Here is a 20170-nt window from a genome sequence, read left to right as displayed (position 1 = left end):
GAGAAAGCTGCTTGAAAATTGGTTGATGTCGACTTCTTGTTAGTCAACGTTCGCGAAAGTTCGTTCTGACTTGACCCGTAATGGGATGTCCTCAGATCTTTGTTTAGCGGCAGCGAGAACTTAGATCTGATTTTAATTGGACTGGCTATCAACAAAGTCACCGAGCGTGACCACTCGATCCATGTAGTCTTACCCTACGACCACCATCGGCTGCTGTGGACCTTCTCTGACACGGAATACCCACGGGGATGTCTTTACGATTAACCTTTCGATTACTGAAAGGATGGGAAAACCAACCACATTTAAACGCATCCAATTTATACAGTCAACCGATGCAACTGATCTTCAGTAGTGTAATACCGTAGTGATCATGACGTTCATCTGGCTGATGACATCGAATACAATCTCGGCATTCATGCTTAGCTCTTGGGGCAGCATTAATTCTGGATAATATTCCACAAATGTGTCATAAATCAGACACGATCAACACCTCAATGTTGAAAAACGTGGCTATTCAGTGTTGATTACCGCGATATCAATCTGATCACGCAGTTTTCTGTGTGACCTTTTGTCACTGAACATTGCACATGTACAGCCACTGGGTGTGCTCTTGTGCTTCTTTAACTGTTATGGCGTGATGTCATGCTGATGATACAGATCACTGACTTAGAGGCGGACAAAACACTTAATTATATTATAATAACATATGATTCTAAAGAGTGACTGAAACTCCCCAACCGCATCAGTGTTTTGGGGGATAATGGAGTCCCGCCTGACGTTAGATTTTCTTCAATGAAATTAATTTTCAAATTTTGCAGTCACGATGCTTGCTACGATCGCCATGTAACAGGGTTATATAGTGTATTTTCTTTAACGCTAGTACACTCAGAATAATATCCTCTACTTGACGGGGGTAAGTAAATAACCGAGTCAGAAAATCCAGTGAATGACACTATGAACATCGATCTACGCTGTCACCGGGTCGTAAAACTAGACCAGCCTCGGTCTGGTGACTATGCCGCTTCCCGCTCCCTCAATTGTCTGTCTTCAGTCACCATTCGGCAAAGTCCGGCGGTCGTCATACTCCGTTGTCCATTCGTGACCAACTCGTGTTATTCCAACCCGGCTCGCAACGAGTGGAGACAAGCACGGGTTGCTGAAGACCAATTCTAAACGGAATCTTTACGGGTTAAGACAAGCATCCGTAGCTGAAGACCAATTCTAACCCGGATCTTCACGGGTCGAGACAAGGATGGGTTGCTGAAGACCAATTCTCACCCGAATCTTCACGGGTCGAGACAACCATGGGTTGCTGAAGACCAATTCTCACCCGAATCTTCACGGGTCGAGACAAGCATGAGTTGCTGAAGACCAATTCCAACCAAAATATTTACGGGTCGAGACAACCATGGGTTGCTGAAGACCAATTCCATCCAAAATCTGTACGGCTCGAGACAAGCATGGGTTGCTGAATACCAGTTCTAACCCGGATCGACACGGGTTAACATCACGCTGATATCAGGTGGACAAATTCAATGAGGAAAACCGATTATAACGATTGATATACACTAAATAATAGAGGCAATTTCAAGATTACTTTAATGCCAATGAAAAAGTAGTCTCTCCCAAGGGATGTGCGCGTCCAGCACGCGACAACCTTGGAACAACACGTGTACATACAATCCCTCTGACATTCGCTACCTTAACGTGTTGGGACATCAATGGGTAGCTATTCACAAGCCTGGCTATGTTAGACTTTACAATGGAAGGCAATGGAAGACGGATGTTCGCGCAACGCACTTGTTTAGCGGTGCGTGTCTAGAGGACAGCCTCTAAGCTGGATCTCCTCGATTCTGCCTAAAGCACAGATGTATCGACTTCTGTTCATAGATTAAATATTTACCTCCATAATCTGTTTCACCAACAGCTGAAGCCAAACGCCCCACATCCCTCATGTACAATTTAAAGCAGGTATCCTCTTAATAGTGTTGTAAAGTCGATGACATCGATTTCCGTTGAAACGTTGTTTGTTAAGAAATGGTTCATTACAAAATCCAATACCAGTACCCCATCAGTTCGCCTTTGACTTGATGTCTCCAAGGCCGTTGTGTTTGTTGACACGACCATAAGCTTGGGAACGTACAGGAATGAACTCGATGTATGTCCATGGACAAGAACAACGAACAACTTACCTGAAGAAACACGGCTGCATTTCGTTGTATTATTACGTATCATAGTGAGTGACTTAAAATTTAACGTCGCATTGACATTATTTTTTGTCATATAGCGATCCGTATCATGGTGAAAATGATATAATTTTTATAAAAATTATTCAGTACAATTGTTAGTTATGTATTGGTGCAAGGGACCAAAGGATACACTTTAAAGGTGCCAGTCATTTATAAAAGAGAAGCTAGGGTCTTCAGTAAATGACATGTTTTCTTGCAATGGGGCAATATTTGGAAGTGCGTGAGTGAGGTTTTACGCTGGTTTTAGCAATATTCCAGACATATCACGGCGGGGAACACCAGAAATGGGCTTCACACATTGTACCCATGGCGGGAATCGAGTCCGGCTACCCGACCGCCGCCTATATTTGGAAGACTGATAAAATTGACAATGACCCATTAAAAAATGCGCGTGCTGGTCAAATAAAAGGCCCGTCCGTCAGATTTGTCTATGTTACTGTCAATGTCTACATTCAGACACTTTGTCACTTTACCCGCTTGTATATGTTACTGTCAATATCTACATTCAGACACTTTGTCGCTTAACTCGCTTTTATTTGTCACTGTCAATGTCTATATTCAGACACTTTGTCACTTTACCCGCTTGTATATGTTACTGTCAATATCTACATTCAGACACTTTGTCACTTTACCCGCTTGTATATGTTACTGTCAATATCTACATTCAGACACTTTGTTACTTACCCGCTTGTATATGTTACTGTCAATGTCTACATTCAGACACTTTGTCACTTTACTCGCTTGTATATGTTACTGTCAATATCTAGATCCAAACACTTTGTTACTTTACCCGCTTGTATATGTTACTGTCAATATCTACATTCAGACACTTTGTTACTTACCCGCTTGTATATGTTACTGTCAATGTCTACATTCAGACACTTTGTCACTTTACCCGCTTGTATATGTTACTGTCAATATCTACATTCAGACACTTTGTCGCTAAACTCGCTTGTATATGTTACTGTCAATATCTACATTCAGACACTTTGTCGCTAAACTCGCTTGTATATGTTACTGTCAATATCTACATTCAGACACTTTGTTACTTACCCGCTTGTATATGACCCGGGTTCGATTCCCGACATGGGTACAATGTGTGAAGCCCATTTCTGGTGTCCCCCGCCGTGACATTGCTGGAATATTGCTAAAAGCGGCGTAAAACTCACTCACTCACTCACTTATGTCGCTTGGTACCAGTTCTAACCCGGAATCCCAACGAGGACGCTTTATGTGACAGACTGACAGATTCTGTTAGCAGTAAAACCTAATGCGTATTTCATAAGAGGTGGGGGTACGGGTGGCCCAGTCTTTTAAGGCGCCGAAATGCGTTGTGCAGAGTTGCGTCCCTTTGGCACACCAGGAACCTCTGATCGTGGGTTCGAATTCCGGTTCGCCCCGATTATGTTTCTAGGTTTGTCAGCACCATACCCGTGCTCGTGGTTTCACCAAAGAGGTAAACGTCTAAGACCTGCATGACTTCAGGCTTTCCTCCCACATCACGTTGACACGTCGTGATATAACTGTAATACTGTTAAAAGTGGCGTTAAACCAAACTCACTCACTCACTCACTCACCCACTCACTCACTCACTCGGTGGTAGCCACATCGATCAGGTGGTCTGGCTCGGTGACTAGGTGGATGGCGTGTCATCACTGGCGTGTCTAGATTTGTTTTGCTGAGACAATCTCATACCGAGGAGACATACGGTTGTAGACGAGGTATATCAGTCAGATAACAACAATGGAATGCCAATGCAAAGCCTCCCGGGGTGCAACGTAAGCATGATATCATTTTTATGCCTTTATGCTGTTTCATACATATATTAATACAAACACCATGTGTTCCTTCCGAGATCTCGTTACGTATCAATAACGCTATGATCAATACGTAGCTGTGTTTCTGAGAAAGTATCATTGACATTATGTTGTTTGATTCAACAAAAGGCACATTTAACCTAAAGGAACGCTCGTTATTCCGTAATAGGGAGAACTATTAAGAAGATATGACAAAAAAAAGTATCTCCTTTTCCAAATAAAGGTCTTCTTGGGAAAATCAAGTTAGATAATATTTTTTCTTCAAAGGGCACTTTTTTCACAATAATAAAACATCCTAATACCGATGAGGCCTACCATAAGAATGGCGTTATCTAGTGTAGGCCGCTTATTTTCAGGTGTCTCATTCCTTCTGAATCATTTTTTTGAAGTTACTAATGAATGAGTTGGATGTACCGCCGCGTTCAACAATATTTGAGGACCGAGCGTTTGATATTCTGGGACAGTAGATGGGACTTATTTTGCCTCAGGTTTGTTTTTGATTTTTTTACAAAATTAAAAAAACAAAAACATTTCACTTTCAAAATATCTACCTGAGATCCAAATATCTTTCAGAGGGAGGCTTGGGATGGCAATTTTGGATAATTGTGTCAATAACTGGAGGTTACTGGGACATAGGTTACAGGAACGTGACAGGGGGGTTACTGGGACAGGCAGGTTGCAGGAACGTGACAGGGGGGTTACTGGGACAGGTAGGTTACAGGAACGTGACAGGGGGGTTACTGGGACAGGGAGGTTTAAGGAACGTGACAGGGGGGTTACTGGGACAGGGAGGTTTAAGGAACGTGGCAGGGGGGTTACTGGGACAGAGGTCACAGGAACGTGACAGGGAGGTTACTGGGACAGAGGTCGGAGGAACATGACAGGGAGGTTACTGGGACAGAGGTCACAGGAACGTGACAGGGAGGTTACTGGGACAGGGAGGTTACAGGAACGTGACAGAGGGGATACTGGGACAGAGGTCACAGGAACGTGACAGGGAGGTTACTGGGACAGAGGTCCCAGGAACGTGACAGGGGGGTTACTGGGACAGAGGTCACAGGAACATGACAGGGAGGTTATTGGGACAGAGGTCACAGGAACGAGACAGGGAGGTTACTGGGACAGGGAAGTTACAGGAACGTGACAGTGAGGTTACTGGGACAGAGGTCACGGGAACGTGACAGTGAGGCTACTGGGACAGGCAGATTGCAGGAACGTGACAGGGAGGTTACTGGGACAAAGGAGTAACAGGAACGTGACAGGGAGGTTACTGGGACAGACATGTTGCAGGAACGTGACAGGGAGGTTACTGAGACATAGGTTACAGGAACGTGACAGAGGAGGATACTGGGATAGACAGGTTGCAGGAACGTGACAGTGAGGTTACTGGGATATAGGTTACAGGAACGTGACAGGGGGGTTACTGGGACAGAGGTCACAGGAACGTGACAGGGAGGTTACTGGGACAGAGGTCACAGGAACGTGACAGGGGGGGTTACTGGGACAGAGGTTACAGGAACGTGACAGGGAGGTTACTGGGACAGAGGTCACGGGAACATGACAGTGAGGTTACTGGGACAGGCAGGTTGCAGGAACGTGACAGGGAGGTTACTGGGACAAAGGAGTAACAAGAACGTGACAGGGAGGTTACTGGGACAGACATGTTGCAGGAACGTGACAGGGAGGTTACTGGGACATAGGTTACAGGAACGTGACAGAGGGGTTACTGGGACAGAGGTCACAGGAACGTGACAGGGAGGTTACTGGGAGAGAGGTCACAGGAACGTGACAGGGGGGTTACTGGGACAGAGGTTACAGGAACGTGACAGGGAGGTTACTGGGACAGAGGTCACAGGAACGTGACAGGGGGGTTACTGGGACAGAGGTCACAGGAACGTGACAGTGAGGTTACTGGGACAGGGAGGTTACAGGAACGTGAAAGGGAGGTTACTGGGACAAAGGAGTAACAGGAACGTGACAGGGAGGTTACTGGGACAGAGGTCACAGGAACGTGACAGGGAGGTTACTGGGACATAGGTTACAGGAACGTGACAGAGGAGGATACTGGGACAGACAGGTTGGAGGAACGTGACAGGGGGGTTACTGGGACAGGGGGGTTACAGGAACGTGACAGGGGGGTTACTGGGACAGAGGTCACAGGAACGTGACAGGGGGGTTACTGGGACAGAGGTCACAGGAACGTGACAGGGAGGCTACTGGGACATAGGTTACAGGAACGTGACAGGGAGGTTACTGGGACAGAGGTCACAGGAACGTGACAGGGGGGTTACTGGGACAGAGGTTACAGGAACGTGACAGGGAGGCTACTGGGACATAGGTTACAGGAACGTGACAGGGAGGTTACTGGGACAGAGGTTACAGGAACGTGACAGAGGAGGATACTGGGACAGAAGTTACAGGTACGTGACAGGGAGGATACTGGGACAGAGGTTACAGGAACGTGACAGGGAGGATACTGGGACATAGGTTACAGGAACGTGACAGGGAGGTTACTGGGACAGACAGGTTGCAGGAACGTGACAGGGAGGTTACTGGGACAGACAGGTTGCAGGAACGTGACAGGGAGGTTACTGGGATATCGGTTACAGGAACGTGACAGGGAGGTTATTGGGACAGGCAGTTTACAGGAACGTGAGCGGTATTGAACAGGGGCAGTTATGTTTTTAAAATCATTATAGAAACAGGCAAGTGTTACGTGGGAATTGCTTGTTCAACAAATGTAACATCAGTTAGGTGTCTAGTGGGTAATTTGCATAATTGATATGGCATCCCCAATCTCATAAAACTTAGATCTTTGTTCTCGCTATTGTCACTGAGGACATCCAATTCCAGGTCATGTCATAACGACCTTTCACAAACGTGGACCGACAAATGAAATGGTTAACAAGAAGTCGACATTAGCAAGCATCAGAAAGCGACTTTCTCGAGTGGAACGGCACTAGTTTCAAACAGGCGACTTCCATTCCAGGCTAACCTTGAAAGACATCGATTCAACTTTTGATTTCAGAACAAACAAAAGATCTGGAATAGATGACCGAATCATCCAATACATGACCGAAATAATATGACACTATTTCAACGGGCTGTGGAAAGAATCTTCCGTTTTTAATGTTTATCCAACCGAATCAACGCACAGACGACGATTTTAACGGAATCAGTCGTACAGCCTGTATTTGTCGTTCGGAATAGCCCACGTTATCCAATTCGAGGTTGCATGATTACAAAACCATTTCGACTGTCACTTTTCCGATCTGGTAAGCGACACTCTGGTTGGTTGGATGAAAGGCAGATCTCACGTCACCCGTAATGGGATGTCCTCAGATCTTTGTTTAGCGGTAGCGAGAACTAAGATCTGATTTTAATAAAATTGATGGCATTACTAAAATGGCCACATACAACATCAGCAGTGTATAAAGTATCCATGGTAACACAATATGACAACATTGAGGATGCTGGATCATACCAGGTCACTTTGCAACCTTAAAGTGCCCATTTACTAACTTGTACTAATGGGTTTTTGTGCCGAAGTCTATTCACATCACCCCAATGTTAGGAGGTTGAATTCTTATATCAACATGCTGTTATTGATGAGACGTGTTAGTGTGATTCATGTATAAATCGCTGTACAGCTCAGTTGTTCATGCCGTACAGTATGATGTTTCACATTGACATTTCTAACCACATGCGCTAAATCAGAAATATGGGTATTATTTACAAACCAAACACCACCAACTGAAGAAGAATAATCTGGTGTCAAAATCAAAATAGAACAATTTGTGTGAATAATTATCTTGGGTTCATGTCAAAATAAAATAGAACAATTTATGTGAATAATTATCCAGGTTCATGTAAAAATCATAATAGACCAGTTTGTGTGAATAATTATTTTCGGGACATGTCAAAATCAAAAGAGAACAATTTGTGTGAATAATTATCTTGGGGACATGTCAAAATCAAAAGTAAACAATTTGTGTGAATAATTATCTTGGGGACATGTCAAAATATAATAGAACAATTTGTGTGATTAATTATCCAGGCCCATGTCAAAATCAAAATAAAACAATTTGTGGATATAATTATCCATGGGGTCATATCAAAATCAAAGTAAACCAATTAGCTCAATGGTAGTCGTTCCTATACGTTATCTCTTTGTACCCCGTAACCCCTCGGTTAAACTAACATTTAGTGCAAGAAATAATTTCATATTATTTGAAAATATATAATCTAAAATAGCCTGCGCACATTGTACCCACATTGGGAGTCGAACCTAGACCTTCGACGTGACGAAGCAAGGCGTCACTCACTAGACTGCCCAGCGCCACAACCGTACAAGGAAGTGACCAGAATGAAATAACTCATCTGTCAAACAAAATATTTTGGGACATTGCGACGCGGAGATTGGGACTGAGGCGCGTATTATACCGAAGGCTTTTTTGTGTAATTAGAAAATGAAAGCGCTATTGTTAAATTTGATTATGTCGATTTAACCTTTCGGTCATTCCTGCTACAGTTTGTAAAATGCAATCTATGACTAGGTAAGTTTATGTAAATATAAATTGGTTTAATGAAAACTGGGGTAAGGATTGGATATGCAATCACACGACCTCTGCCATGTAGTTGAAACTTAAGATATTTTAAATTGAAAATCAAACACATGATAAAATCAACCGAGAGGTATAGTTTCTTTTGCCCCTCAATATAGTTTGTTTTGGTTATGTTCCGATGTGTCGTATCAATGCTGGAGGAAACCCCAAAGTCACGTAGATGTTTACCGCTGTAGTGGTCCCAACTGAGCGAGTGAGTGAGTGAGTGAGATTGACGCCGCTTTTAACAGTATTCTACTTTTATGACGGCGTGTCAACTTATTGTGGGTGGAAAGACCCAAGTGAGACAGATCTCAGATGTTTCACCACTTTGGTGACCCAAAGAGAACGGATACGGACTTGTCAGACTTGGTGGACTTGATAGACAACCAGATGGTCCTATATAGAACTCTGCACGTCGACTGACGGGGCCTTTAACCACTGGGCTACCCGTACCTCGTTGTTGTGAGTTCGTTTTACTTGTTATCTAGCTGGCTTTAATTGTTATCTAATTTGTTGTATTCGTTATCTAGTTTGTTTCATTTGTTATCTAGTTTGTTTAATCGTTATCTATTTTTTTAATTCAGTATCTAGTTTGTTTTATTCGTTATCTAGATTGTTTTACTCGTTATCTAGGTTGTTTTATTCATTATCTAGTTGTTTTATTTGTTATCTTGGTGTTTTACTCGTTATCTAGTTTTTCTTATTCATTATCTAGTTTGTTATATTCGTTATCTAGTTTTATTATTCGTTATCTTGTTTGTTTTACTATTTACACGCCATACTAGCCCTGCTGGCAAATACATTCATTTAACCGAAAGATTAGCCCTAGGATAATCTTTTCGCTCATGGTTAAAGCAGATCAGAAAATGTCATGGATGACACAACCGAAGCTCTGTTACCCGTAAAGAATCTGAATAGTTTGATTGTTGAGTAGCGCAGCACTCAGCAATATTCCAGATACACGAAAGCGGTCTGTATATAATCGAGTCTGGACCAGACAATCCAGTGATTGACATAATGAACATCGTTCTATGTATTTGGGATACGATTACATGCATCAACCTAGACATCGAGCCCTATAACCCGATCCCGTATGTCGCGTCTTGTTGAGCATGGGTTGCTGAAGACCAACTCTAAACCGGATCTTCATTGAGGTTATTTCACAGGAGCGCCTTCACGGGGTAGAATCTAATCAGGAATTGGTCTTTTTGTTTGTTCGAGCCGTACTATCGATTGACGAGGCTTCAGTTTGCGACATGATCAGGTTACGGAAATTTCGTGCGCTAGTCGTCTTTGAAAGTATTTAGCGTATTAGATGTCCATGCACGAATAGTGTCAGTCGCGTTTTTCACGTTTTGATCTCTTGATTAATGTATTTAATCTGTCAACGTTCGGAGGGTGTAACATAATGGTGTGTGTGTTTGGTTGATGAAGTAAACAAAGTATTGGTGTTCAGTAGTTGTTCCGGTAGTAGTTGAAGTAATAGTTTTTATTGTTGGTGTAGTAGTAGCAGCAGTAGTAGTGGTAGTAGTAGTAAGAAGTAGTAAGTGTAGTCGTCGTAGAAGAAGTAGTAGTAATAGCAGAAGTAGTAGTAGTAGTAGTAGTAGAAACAGTAGTAGTAGTAGTAATAGTAATAGTATTAGAAGTAGAAGAAGTAGTAGTAGTAGAAGTAGTAGTTGTAGTAGTAGAAGTAAAAGCAATTGTTGAAGTAGTAGTAGTAGTAGTTGTTGTTGTACTAATCGTAGGAGGAGGAGCAACTACAGTAGTAGTAGTAGTAGTAGTGTAGTCGTTGCTGTAGTATTAGGAGGAGGAGCAATCACATTAGTAGTAGTAGTAGTAGTAGTAGTGAAATAGTGTAGCAGTAGTAGTAGTGAAGTCGTTGCTGTAGTATTAGGAGGAGGAGCAATCACATTAGTAGTAGTAGTAGTAGTGAAATAGTGTAGCAGTAGTAGTAGTGAAGTCGTTGCTGTAGTATTAGGAGGAGGAGCAATCACATTAGTAGTAGTAGTAGTGAAATAGTGTAGCAGTAGTAGTAGTGAATCGTTGCTGTAGTATTAGGAGGAGGAGCAATCACATTAGTAGTAGTAGTAGTAGTAGTGAAATAGTGTAGCAGTAGTAGTAGTGTAGTAGTTGCTGTAGTATTAGGAGGAGGAGCAATCACATTAGTAGTAGTAGTGGTAGTGAAATAGTGTAGCAGTAGTAGTAGTGTAGTCGTTGCTGTTGTAGTAGGAGGAGGGTGAATTACAGTAGTAGTAGTAGTAGTAGTAGTAGTAGTAGTAGGAGGAGGAGGAGGAGGAGGAGGAGGAGGAATTACAGTAGTAGCAGTAATAGTAGTTTTCGTTCTATTAGAACTTATTGTCGTCGTGGTAGTTATTCTTAAGTTGTACATATTGTTCCCCAAGATTTTAGACCTACCCCTCAAAAACCTTTGTTGTGAAATATATTCACATCACAAAATAATAAGTCTTTTGTCAAGCAAAGCGCAACGATTCATCAGCTGGTGATGCGGTGTTGGGTTCGGGTATGTCAACTTAACTGGTTTATATTATTACACTCGACTCGTTTCATACCTTTCGTGGACATGCGTTTCATTTCAGCGTCCACATATGACAACTTGACGTTGTTATTTACTGAATGAGCTTAAAATTTCCTTAAACGTTGATTTCGTTGGAAGGATGAAATGTTTAAATTTTAAACAGCCCCTCTAAACTGGCAAGTCTCCATTATATAATTATACAATGTATACATTGTTCTAAAGATACTTGTACCTTTTGTAGGATAGTGTTTAAAACCAATAGCATTGTTTTATTGCAGTTTTTTAAATTCATATTGGAACCAGGGACCGTTTCCTGTTTTCCCCGTTACCAAAATTGTGAAATTACGACAGTTTTCTTTTCGACATGGAATGTTTGAACTGTCACATGGAAGCGGTACCCGTGACAATCCGGGATAGAAGGGTTCTTCAGCAATCCATGCTTGTCGTAAAACCCGACTAACGGGATCGGGTGGTCAGACTCGCTGACTTGGTTGATGCATGTCATCGTATCCCAATTGCGTAGATCGATGATCATGATGTCACTCACTGGATTGTCTGGTCCAGAATCGATTATGTACAGACCGCCGTCATATTACAGAATGCGGCGTTAAATAAACAAATAAACGAATGGAAACAATAGCATGACTGAGATGTGCTTCCCGATTGCCTTCCCCTTGCTTTTCTCCTCATGCGTGCGAGGGCGTCATTCCATGACGAGTGAAGCAGAGACAGGATGAGCACTATTAAAGCCATTCAGTCAGCTGTTATGTCAGTTACAGCATGGCGATGACGTATTTACATTGTTCCTGAACTTTAATGACACTTGGTATTTGCAAATACACCCTTGGAAACTAAAGTTCCCATAGAATATGCATTTGACTCTTGTTACTAAGTCGTTTCTGTGTGAGAATGCATTGTTTATTTATCGCTACAAGAAGGGGAGATAATTATGTAGTTACCTGTATTGTTGTATCCTAACCATTACCATATCAACATTACATGCACAATGAGACAACCACAGGTACGAACATAGCGGAATGCATGTTTCAGTCCCGAGCGTGATACACGAAATCAATATATTGATTTCTAGGGTATACTGTACATGACACATGTAGACTATGGCATATGGCTCCGGCACAGGAGCTGACTGGCCTTAGTGTACACAGGAGCTGACTGGCCTTAGTGTACACAGGAGCTGATTGGCCTTAGTGTACACAGGAGCTGACTGGCCTTGGTGTACACAGGAGCTGAATGGTCTTACTGTACACAGGAGCTGACTGGCCTTAGTGTACACAGGAGCTGACTGGTGTTACTGTAAACAGGAGCTGACTGGCCTTAGTGTACACAGGAGCTGACTGGTGTTAGTGTACACAGGAGCTGACTGGTGTTAGTGTACACAGGAGCTGACTGGTGTTAGTGTAAACAGGAGCTGACTGGCCTTAGTGTACACAGGAGCTGACTGGCCGTAATGTACACAGGAGCTGACTGGCCTTAATATACACAGGAGCTGACTGGCCTTAGTGTACACAGGAGCTGACTGGCCTTAGTGTACACACGAGCTGACTGGCCCTATAGTGCACGGGGGCTGACCGGCCTTAGTGTCCACAGGAGCTGACTGGCCTTAATGTACACACGAGCTGACTGGTGTTGGTGGACACAGGAGCTGACTGGTGTTAGTGTACACAGGAGCTGACTGGCCTTAGTGTGCACAGGAGCTGACTGCCCTTAATATACACAGGAGCTGACTGGCCTTAGTGTACACAGGAGCTGACTTGCCTTAGTGTACACAGGAGCTGACTGGCCTTAGTGTACACAGGAGTTGAATGGTCTTAGTGTACACAGGAGCTGACTGGCCTTAGTGTGCACGGGAGCTGACTGGCCTTAGTGTGCACGGGGTCTGACCGGCCTTAGTGTACACACGAGCTGACTGGCCTTAGTGTACACGAAGCTGACTGGTCTTAGTGTACACATGAGCTGACTGGCCTTAGTGTACACAGGAGTTGACTGGCCTTAGTGTACACAGGAGCTGACTGGTCTTAGTGTACACATGAGCTGACTGGCCTTAGTGTACACACGAGCTGATTGGCCTTAGTGTACACAGGAGTTGACTGGCCTTACTGTACACATGAGCTGACTGGTGTTAGTGTACACAGGAGCTGACTGGTGTTAGTGTACACATGAGCTGACTGGCCTTAGTGTGCACATGAGCTGACTGGCCTTAATTTACACAGGAGCTGACTGGCCTTAGTGTACACAGGAGCTGACTGGCCTTAGTGTACACAGGAGCTGACTGGCCTTAGTGTACACAGGAGCTGACTGGTGTTGGTGTACACAGAAACTGAATGGTGTTAGTGAACACAGGAGCTGACTGGCCTTAGTGTGCACAGAAGCTGACTGGTGTTAGTGTACACAGAAGCTGACTGGTGTTGTTGTATACAGGAGCTGACCGGCCTTAGTGTGCACAGAAGCTGACTGCCATGGTGTTAGTGTACACAGGAGCTGACTGGCCTTAATGTACACATGAGCTGACCGGCCTTAGTGTACACACGAGCTGACTGGTTTTAGTGTACACATGAGCTGACTGGACTTATAGTACACAGTAGCTGACCGGCCTTAGTGTGCACAGAAGCTGACTGGTGTTAGTGTACACAGAAGCTGACTGGTGTTGTTGTATACAGGAGCTGACCGGCCTTAGTGTGCACAGAAGCTGACTGCCATGGTGTTAGTGTACACAGGAGCTGACTGGCCTTAATGTACACATGAGCTGACCGGCCTTAGTGTACACACGAGCTGACTGGTTTTAGTGTACACATGAGCTGACTGGACTTATAGTACACAGTAGCTGACCGGCCTTAGTGTGCACAGAAGCTGACTACCATGGTGTTAGTGTACACAGAAGCTGACTGCTGTTGGTGTACACAGAAGCTGACTGCTGTTGGTGTACACAGGAGCTGACTGCTGTTGGTGTACACAGGAGCTGACTGCTGTTGGTGTACACAGGAGCTGACTGGTGTTAATGTGCAGAGGAGCTGACTGGTGTTAGTGTACACAGGAGCTGACTGCTGTTGGTGTACACAGGAGCTGACTGCTGTTGGTGTACACAGGAGCTGACTGCTGTTGGTGTACACAGGAGCTGACTGGTGTTGGTGTACACAGGAGCTGACTGGTGTTTGTGTGCAGAGGAGCTGACTGGTGTTAGTGTACACAGGAGCTGACTGGTGTTTGTGTACACAGGAGTTGACTGATGTTGTTGTACATAGGAGCTGAATAGTGTTAGTGTACACAGGAGCTGACTGGCCTTACTGTACACGGGAGCTGAATGGTGTTAGTGTACACAGGAGCTGACAGGCCTTACTGTACACGGGAGCTGACTGGCCTTACTGTACATGGGAGCTGAATGGCCTTACTGTACACGGGAGCTGACGGGTGTTAGTGTACACAGGAGCTGACTGGCCTTAGTGTACACACGAGCTGACTGGCCTTACTGTACACAGGAGCTGACTGGTGTTAGTGTACACGGGAGCTGACTGGCCTTATAGTACACGGGAGCTGAATGGTGTTAGTGTGCACAGGAGCTGGCTGTTGTTAATGTACACAGGAGCTGACTGGCCTTACTGTACACAGGAGCTGACATGCCTTACTGTACACAGGAGCTGACAGACCTTAGTGTACACAGTAGCTGGCTGTTGTTAGTGTACACAGGAGCTGACTGGCCTTACTGTACACAGGAGCTGACAGGCCTTAGTGTACACGGGAGCTGACTGGCCTTAGTGTACACACGAGCTGGCTGGCCTTACTGTACACAGGAGCTGACTGGCCTCACTGTACACAGGAGCTGACTGGCCTTAGTGTACACAGGAGCTGACTGGCCTTAGTGTACACACGGGCTGACTGGCCTTATAGTACACGTGAGCTGACTGGTGTTAACGTACACAGGAGCTGACTCTCTCGTGGTGTCCATAAAATGATGCCCGATAAAACACGTGAACACGCAACACAACCCAAAACACTTTCTGCCACCGATGCGCCATGAAACACTTTGAAAGCTCAATCAAGGCCCCGAATGATGCAACCCTGATGAAACAACTTTGGAACAATAGTCGCATGGCACTCGCTGAAATCTCCGAGGACAGAGCACGCCCGACTGGACATCTAGGGCGTGAGTCGCTGGAACACCATGCGTCTTCTTGCTCGATGTTTTGTGCCTGCCATTGTCACAAGCTCAACGGAAATCACAGTTTTATCATCCCCATATGCATAAAGAAGGATTACTACCGCGGAATAGAGAAGACTCAAATGGAACCAGGAAGAATTAATATATTTTACAAATACACAAAATCAAAACGGAAATATATCAACGTTTGACTGCAGGGAGGCCAGTATATATCATATATCTTACTTTAGATTAAACTTATATCATTTTTAAACCACTCAGTATTTTAGCCAGCGTGTTCTTTACACCCCAGCAAAATATTCCGGGGACACCAGAAGTAGTCTTCACACATTGCGGGGAATCGAACACGGGTCGTCGACGCGAAGAGCGAGGCTGTAACCACAAGCCGTGTTCGATTACACTAGGGGTGTACAGCGTGAAGAATATTGTTAGTGTCACGCTCCGTTGTAAAACCAAATTGAACACAGAACAACTCACTCACTCACTCAAGCAGTTAGTTTGATTTTCATGTCTGCAACCACCTGGGAGGTTAAAGCCTCGCTCTTCGCGCCGACGACCCGTGTTCGATTCCCCGCAATGTGTGAAGACCACTTCTGGTGTCCCCGGAATATTTTGCTGGAATATTGCTAAAAGCAGCCTAAAACCATATTCCTTCATCCACTTCACAATGAAGTTACAATTCACACACCGACCAAGGTTGTCGGCTGGAAAATCCGCGCCTGCGAAAAGGTTTGTATGTTTGTCACACGCAACCAAACGCAATTGCAACTGCGTTTTTTAAATATTAGAATTCAACAAACCACGATAATGCTACCTGTCACTGTTCGAATCATATTAACATGTACAGGTACATACATTCTATAGATCGATAGATGCTGCTATTGATGTGAGAAAAGCAATATCGTTAGGCGACGAGTGTTATTAAAAGTAAGTGTTCGGCGAGTTTCACGTCTCGCGCCAACACATTGACGTGACTCAATTAGATTTGAAATCAATTGGTTGCATATGATATGTCATGATGATCTCTTCACGCCTGAGTGGGGACGACGGTGTAAACCTGCCACAAGGAATGTAGCACTGTGTACTGTGAAATCCAGTTAGAGTGGACGGTCCGGATCCTAGTGAAACCACACGGATCAACCAATTTCCGAATCACTGGATCAATTCATTTACGAAGCAAAGTCATTTCAATGTAATTAGACGTTCTAACAAGAATCGTCCGTTAATGAGGATCCGGACTAACGGGTCCTGGACTAATGGGTGTGTGTGTGTGTGTGTGTGTGTGTGTGTGTGTGTGTGTGTGTGTGTGTGTGGTGTGTTTATTGTTATATCATACATTTAAATACCACAGGTATGCAGGTACTAGTATCTGCTCAAATGCAGTTGTATTTGATCCCCCGGCCAGTGGTTCCGTTTGCAGTCCAGTTATCATTCTCAACTTCCTAGGGAGTATACAACCCAAGCTGTCTACGGGCGCTAGATGTTTTTTACACCCGCTTCACATATCGGGTACCCATTCCCTGCTGGATGAACAGAGGCACATTTGAACTAGTGGAAGTGAGCCAGAACCCCCATTACCTATACTACTGAACTAAGTCACTTGCCCAGGGTGACACGCTACGTTTTGACACTTTATGATCGGGTGTATGTACCTATTCTTGTTTCGTGGGTGTGTTTCGAGTGTGTCGTCTTTTGACGTCTATTGGTATCGAACCATCGTTCTGTATCTACTAGCGCTGTATCCACTAGCACACTGCAGTGGTTGCAGACATGAATGGCATACGTGAACTAACAACTTGGAGTGAGTGAGTTGTTCTACGTCCGACTTGGTATTATCACGGTGAGACACTAAGAATAAACTGCACGCTCTACACCCTTAATCGAACATACTCGTCACAGCACACACATCTGTCATTATGCACGTGTATCCCCGTAAGACTGAGAAAAATAAAACAGAAAATAACGCGGAGAAAAAGTTGTAAGTACAGATTGTGCATGTGTAGAAAAAATATATTGATGGTATGAATTAATTCCCTTTTCATCGCGTTTCATTGGTTTCAAATCCGATCCGACAGTATATCAGTTGTAACAGCAGGTCAGCTTTATATGGGAGGAAACCCCGAAGTGACGCAAGCTGAAGACTATTACTTTGATGAAGCACCCCTGCAGGGACATGGTCACAGACCAATGATCACAATCGATCGAATCTGGGGTTCGAACCAACGAACAGCGGATCCTGGCACGGCTGAGGACCGTCTCTTAAGAAACCACCTCGTGGTTCCCGATCGTGTTTCCTTTCACAAAACATGCATTCCTACCAACAATAACTGAACTGGTTTAACAGGACAACATGTCCCTTCATGTCCAAACTAGTATAAAGAGCTAAATAGCATCGATGGCATTTGTTCTTTTCTCCCCTTTTTTTTATACAGATGTGCTCATTTATCGTAAAGGGCACAGGTAACCCCTGAACGTTTGTTGAGTAGGATGCGCTGTGAGCGGTTCGAATCCCAAGTTGGGCCGATTATAACGTGGTCTTTCTGCTCCATACCAAGCACCGAACCCGTGGTGATGGTGAACGACCTGCATCACATGATGCCGTGCAACCGTGGCACGGCAACCGTGAAGATCCGGGTTAGAATAAGTCTCCCGCAACCCATTCTTACCGTAAGAGGCGACATGGCTTGTCGGAGGAGGAGACGAATGGGATAGGGTGGTCAGGCTCGCTGACTTGGTTGAAGCATGTCGTAGTATCCAAATTGCGTGGATCGATGCTTATGATGTCAATCACTGGATTGTCTGGTCCAGGATTGATTATTTACAGACTGCCGTCGTATAGTTGGAGTGCGGCGTTAAACAAAAAACAAAACAAACAAAACAAAACACTGTATGATGACTGTTGACAACTCACATTCAAGGGTATTCCGACATGGGTACAATGTGTGAAGCCTATTTCTGGTGTCCCCCGCCGTGATATTGCTGGAATGTTGCTAACAGCGGCGTAAAACCACACTCACTCACTACCTCACTACTCTTTTTTATCAGTCTAATTGTATATACACTTCAGTTAAGTGATAACTTGACTTTGGTTTAAGATATCGATACTCGTATTTAATCATTTATTGAAACGTCAACCATGCCTTGAGATCAGCAGTCTGACAACTGAAAACTCTCGTCGAAAAAACTGCCTCATTTCAAAGTTTTTCATGATCTTTAATCCCATACCTGCCCTAAGTACACATTAATGATGCGCGTGTGTCTTGTGTTTGTTGTGAGAAAAAAGGGGCGGAGCAGTATCTTTGTACCAAACTCATACCATGGCAACACGATAATACCTTTCATTTTCTTGTATACTACCAAACAATGCTGCAGTTACGTTAGCAAACCAATTACACGCTCTACATGCTAATTCATAGGGCACGTCCTGCTTAAAAACGGTTGAATCATAAATACAAAATAGCTTCGTTGTAATTACGAATAAAGACTCTTTCACTACAGGCAAGTTGTTCGGCTGTCGTTACCAGCCCACACACACATGATTCGAACATAAACTTTCAATGAAAACATACCGTATAATAACATATAAGGATATGAAAACCTCGACAACAAATTTAAGTGACAGGTGACAGAAAAGTCTCACCTTGTGACGATCTTCTCGTCTTTCCCAGGCTTCTTCAACCTGAAGAACATAGCACACATGACTGTATGTTCAGTAAACTGGCTCTATATATATCCCTTGAATTTCTTGGTGAATTGCCACCAAAAGTCACCAACAAATAGGATGTATGCCCTACGCAATTGTCTGTACACTGTCTCCTCGAAACGGATCACTCAGCCTGCTTGTGGCCTGTCGTTCAGTTGTCGTCTGCCCGTTTATCTGTCGCCTGCTCCGTCCTCCGCGAGATCTTCGAGTCCAGGCTCGGCGGATGGTGACACTGCGCTAGTCAATTCTAACGCACACGGTATATCGATTCATTCGAAACATGTTGGGACAGTTTTGAAGCCTCAGTAACATAAGCGCGAACCACCCGTAAATGGGTCTAACACGGTTTACAGAATGTAAACAAGGGGAGGTAAGCGCTGTGTAATGTGGGTAAGTGGTCTAACGATTTCAGTGTCTAGTACCCGATTCCAAGACATCGACCCGCAATGACAGCGGTAAACAGTGGTAGCAGTCAGGTGTCTGGCTATAGTCACTGAATATTGACGAAGAAAGGGGAACTATTCGCAAATATTCTAGCAGTAGTGTATTTGCCTACATTTGATCCAGATTGTTGACTGTCAGGGTGAAGCACGGGTGGCCGCTGTCTATTTGGAATGGAACCTAGATAGTCGATGCTGGATAGTGGTATTGTCAATCGTTGCTGGGCACCGTTGATAAAAACTTCAGTAATGTCATTCAAGGATGTGTTCAGTGTTGTCTAAGTGCAGAAAGTGGTTGCACTGGAAACTAAATATATGGTATATGCCAAACACAACAGAGCGCCCACTCATTGGATTCAGATCATCTGGTCTTGTGATTGATAAGTGTCGAAATAGATGACATTTTGTAAATGTATTGACAGACTACTCGTTACAACAGTAAAACTATTTAAAATAGGCACTTATCTGGTTTTAATCGGCATTGGTTATAATTATCAGTTTTAGCCCCTTAATGCCGAGCGCCAGACAGGGTAACAACAAGTACCATCTTTTAACGTCTTTTAGTAGGACGCGGCCGGGGATCGAACCCCGGGCGGACGCTCTACCATTAGACCACGGAGGCGGTCCAACTACTCCAGACTTAT

General features: G+C 44.2%; 1 protein-coding gene across 1 annotated transcript in view; it reads right to left on the bottom strand.

Moving 5' to 3' along the window:
• Positions 1 to 19336, bottom strand: part of LOC139447634 (uncharacterized) — a 41390-nt gene extending 22054 nt beyond the window's left edge. Inside the window, exon 1 of the mRNA XM_071229046.1 lies at positions 19024 to 19336. Coding sequence (XP_071085147.1) covers positions 19024 to 19082 — 59 coding nt within the window. The 5' untranslated portion in view covers positions 19083 to 19336. The remainder of the gene's footprint in view (positions 1 to 19023) is intronic.
• Positions 19337 to 20170: the final 834 nt, after the last annotated feature.

The sequence above is a fragment of the Haliotis cracherodii genome, unplaced genomic scaffold, assembly GCF_022045235.1.
Source record: "Haliotis cracherodii isolate W230 unplaced genomic scaffold, xgHalCrac1.p SCAF_7, whole genome shotgun sequence".
Lineage (NCBI taxonomy): Eukaryota > Metazoa > Mollusca > Gastropoda > Lepetellida > Haliotidae > Haliotis > Haliotis cracherodii.
The sequence above is the reverse complement of the archived record's forward strand: the minus strand, read 5'-3'. Positions and strand labels throughout refer to the sequence as shown.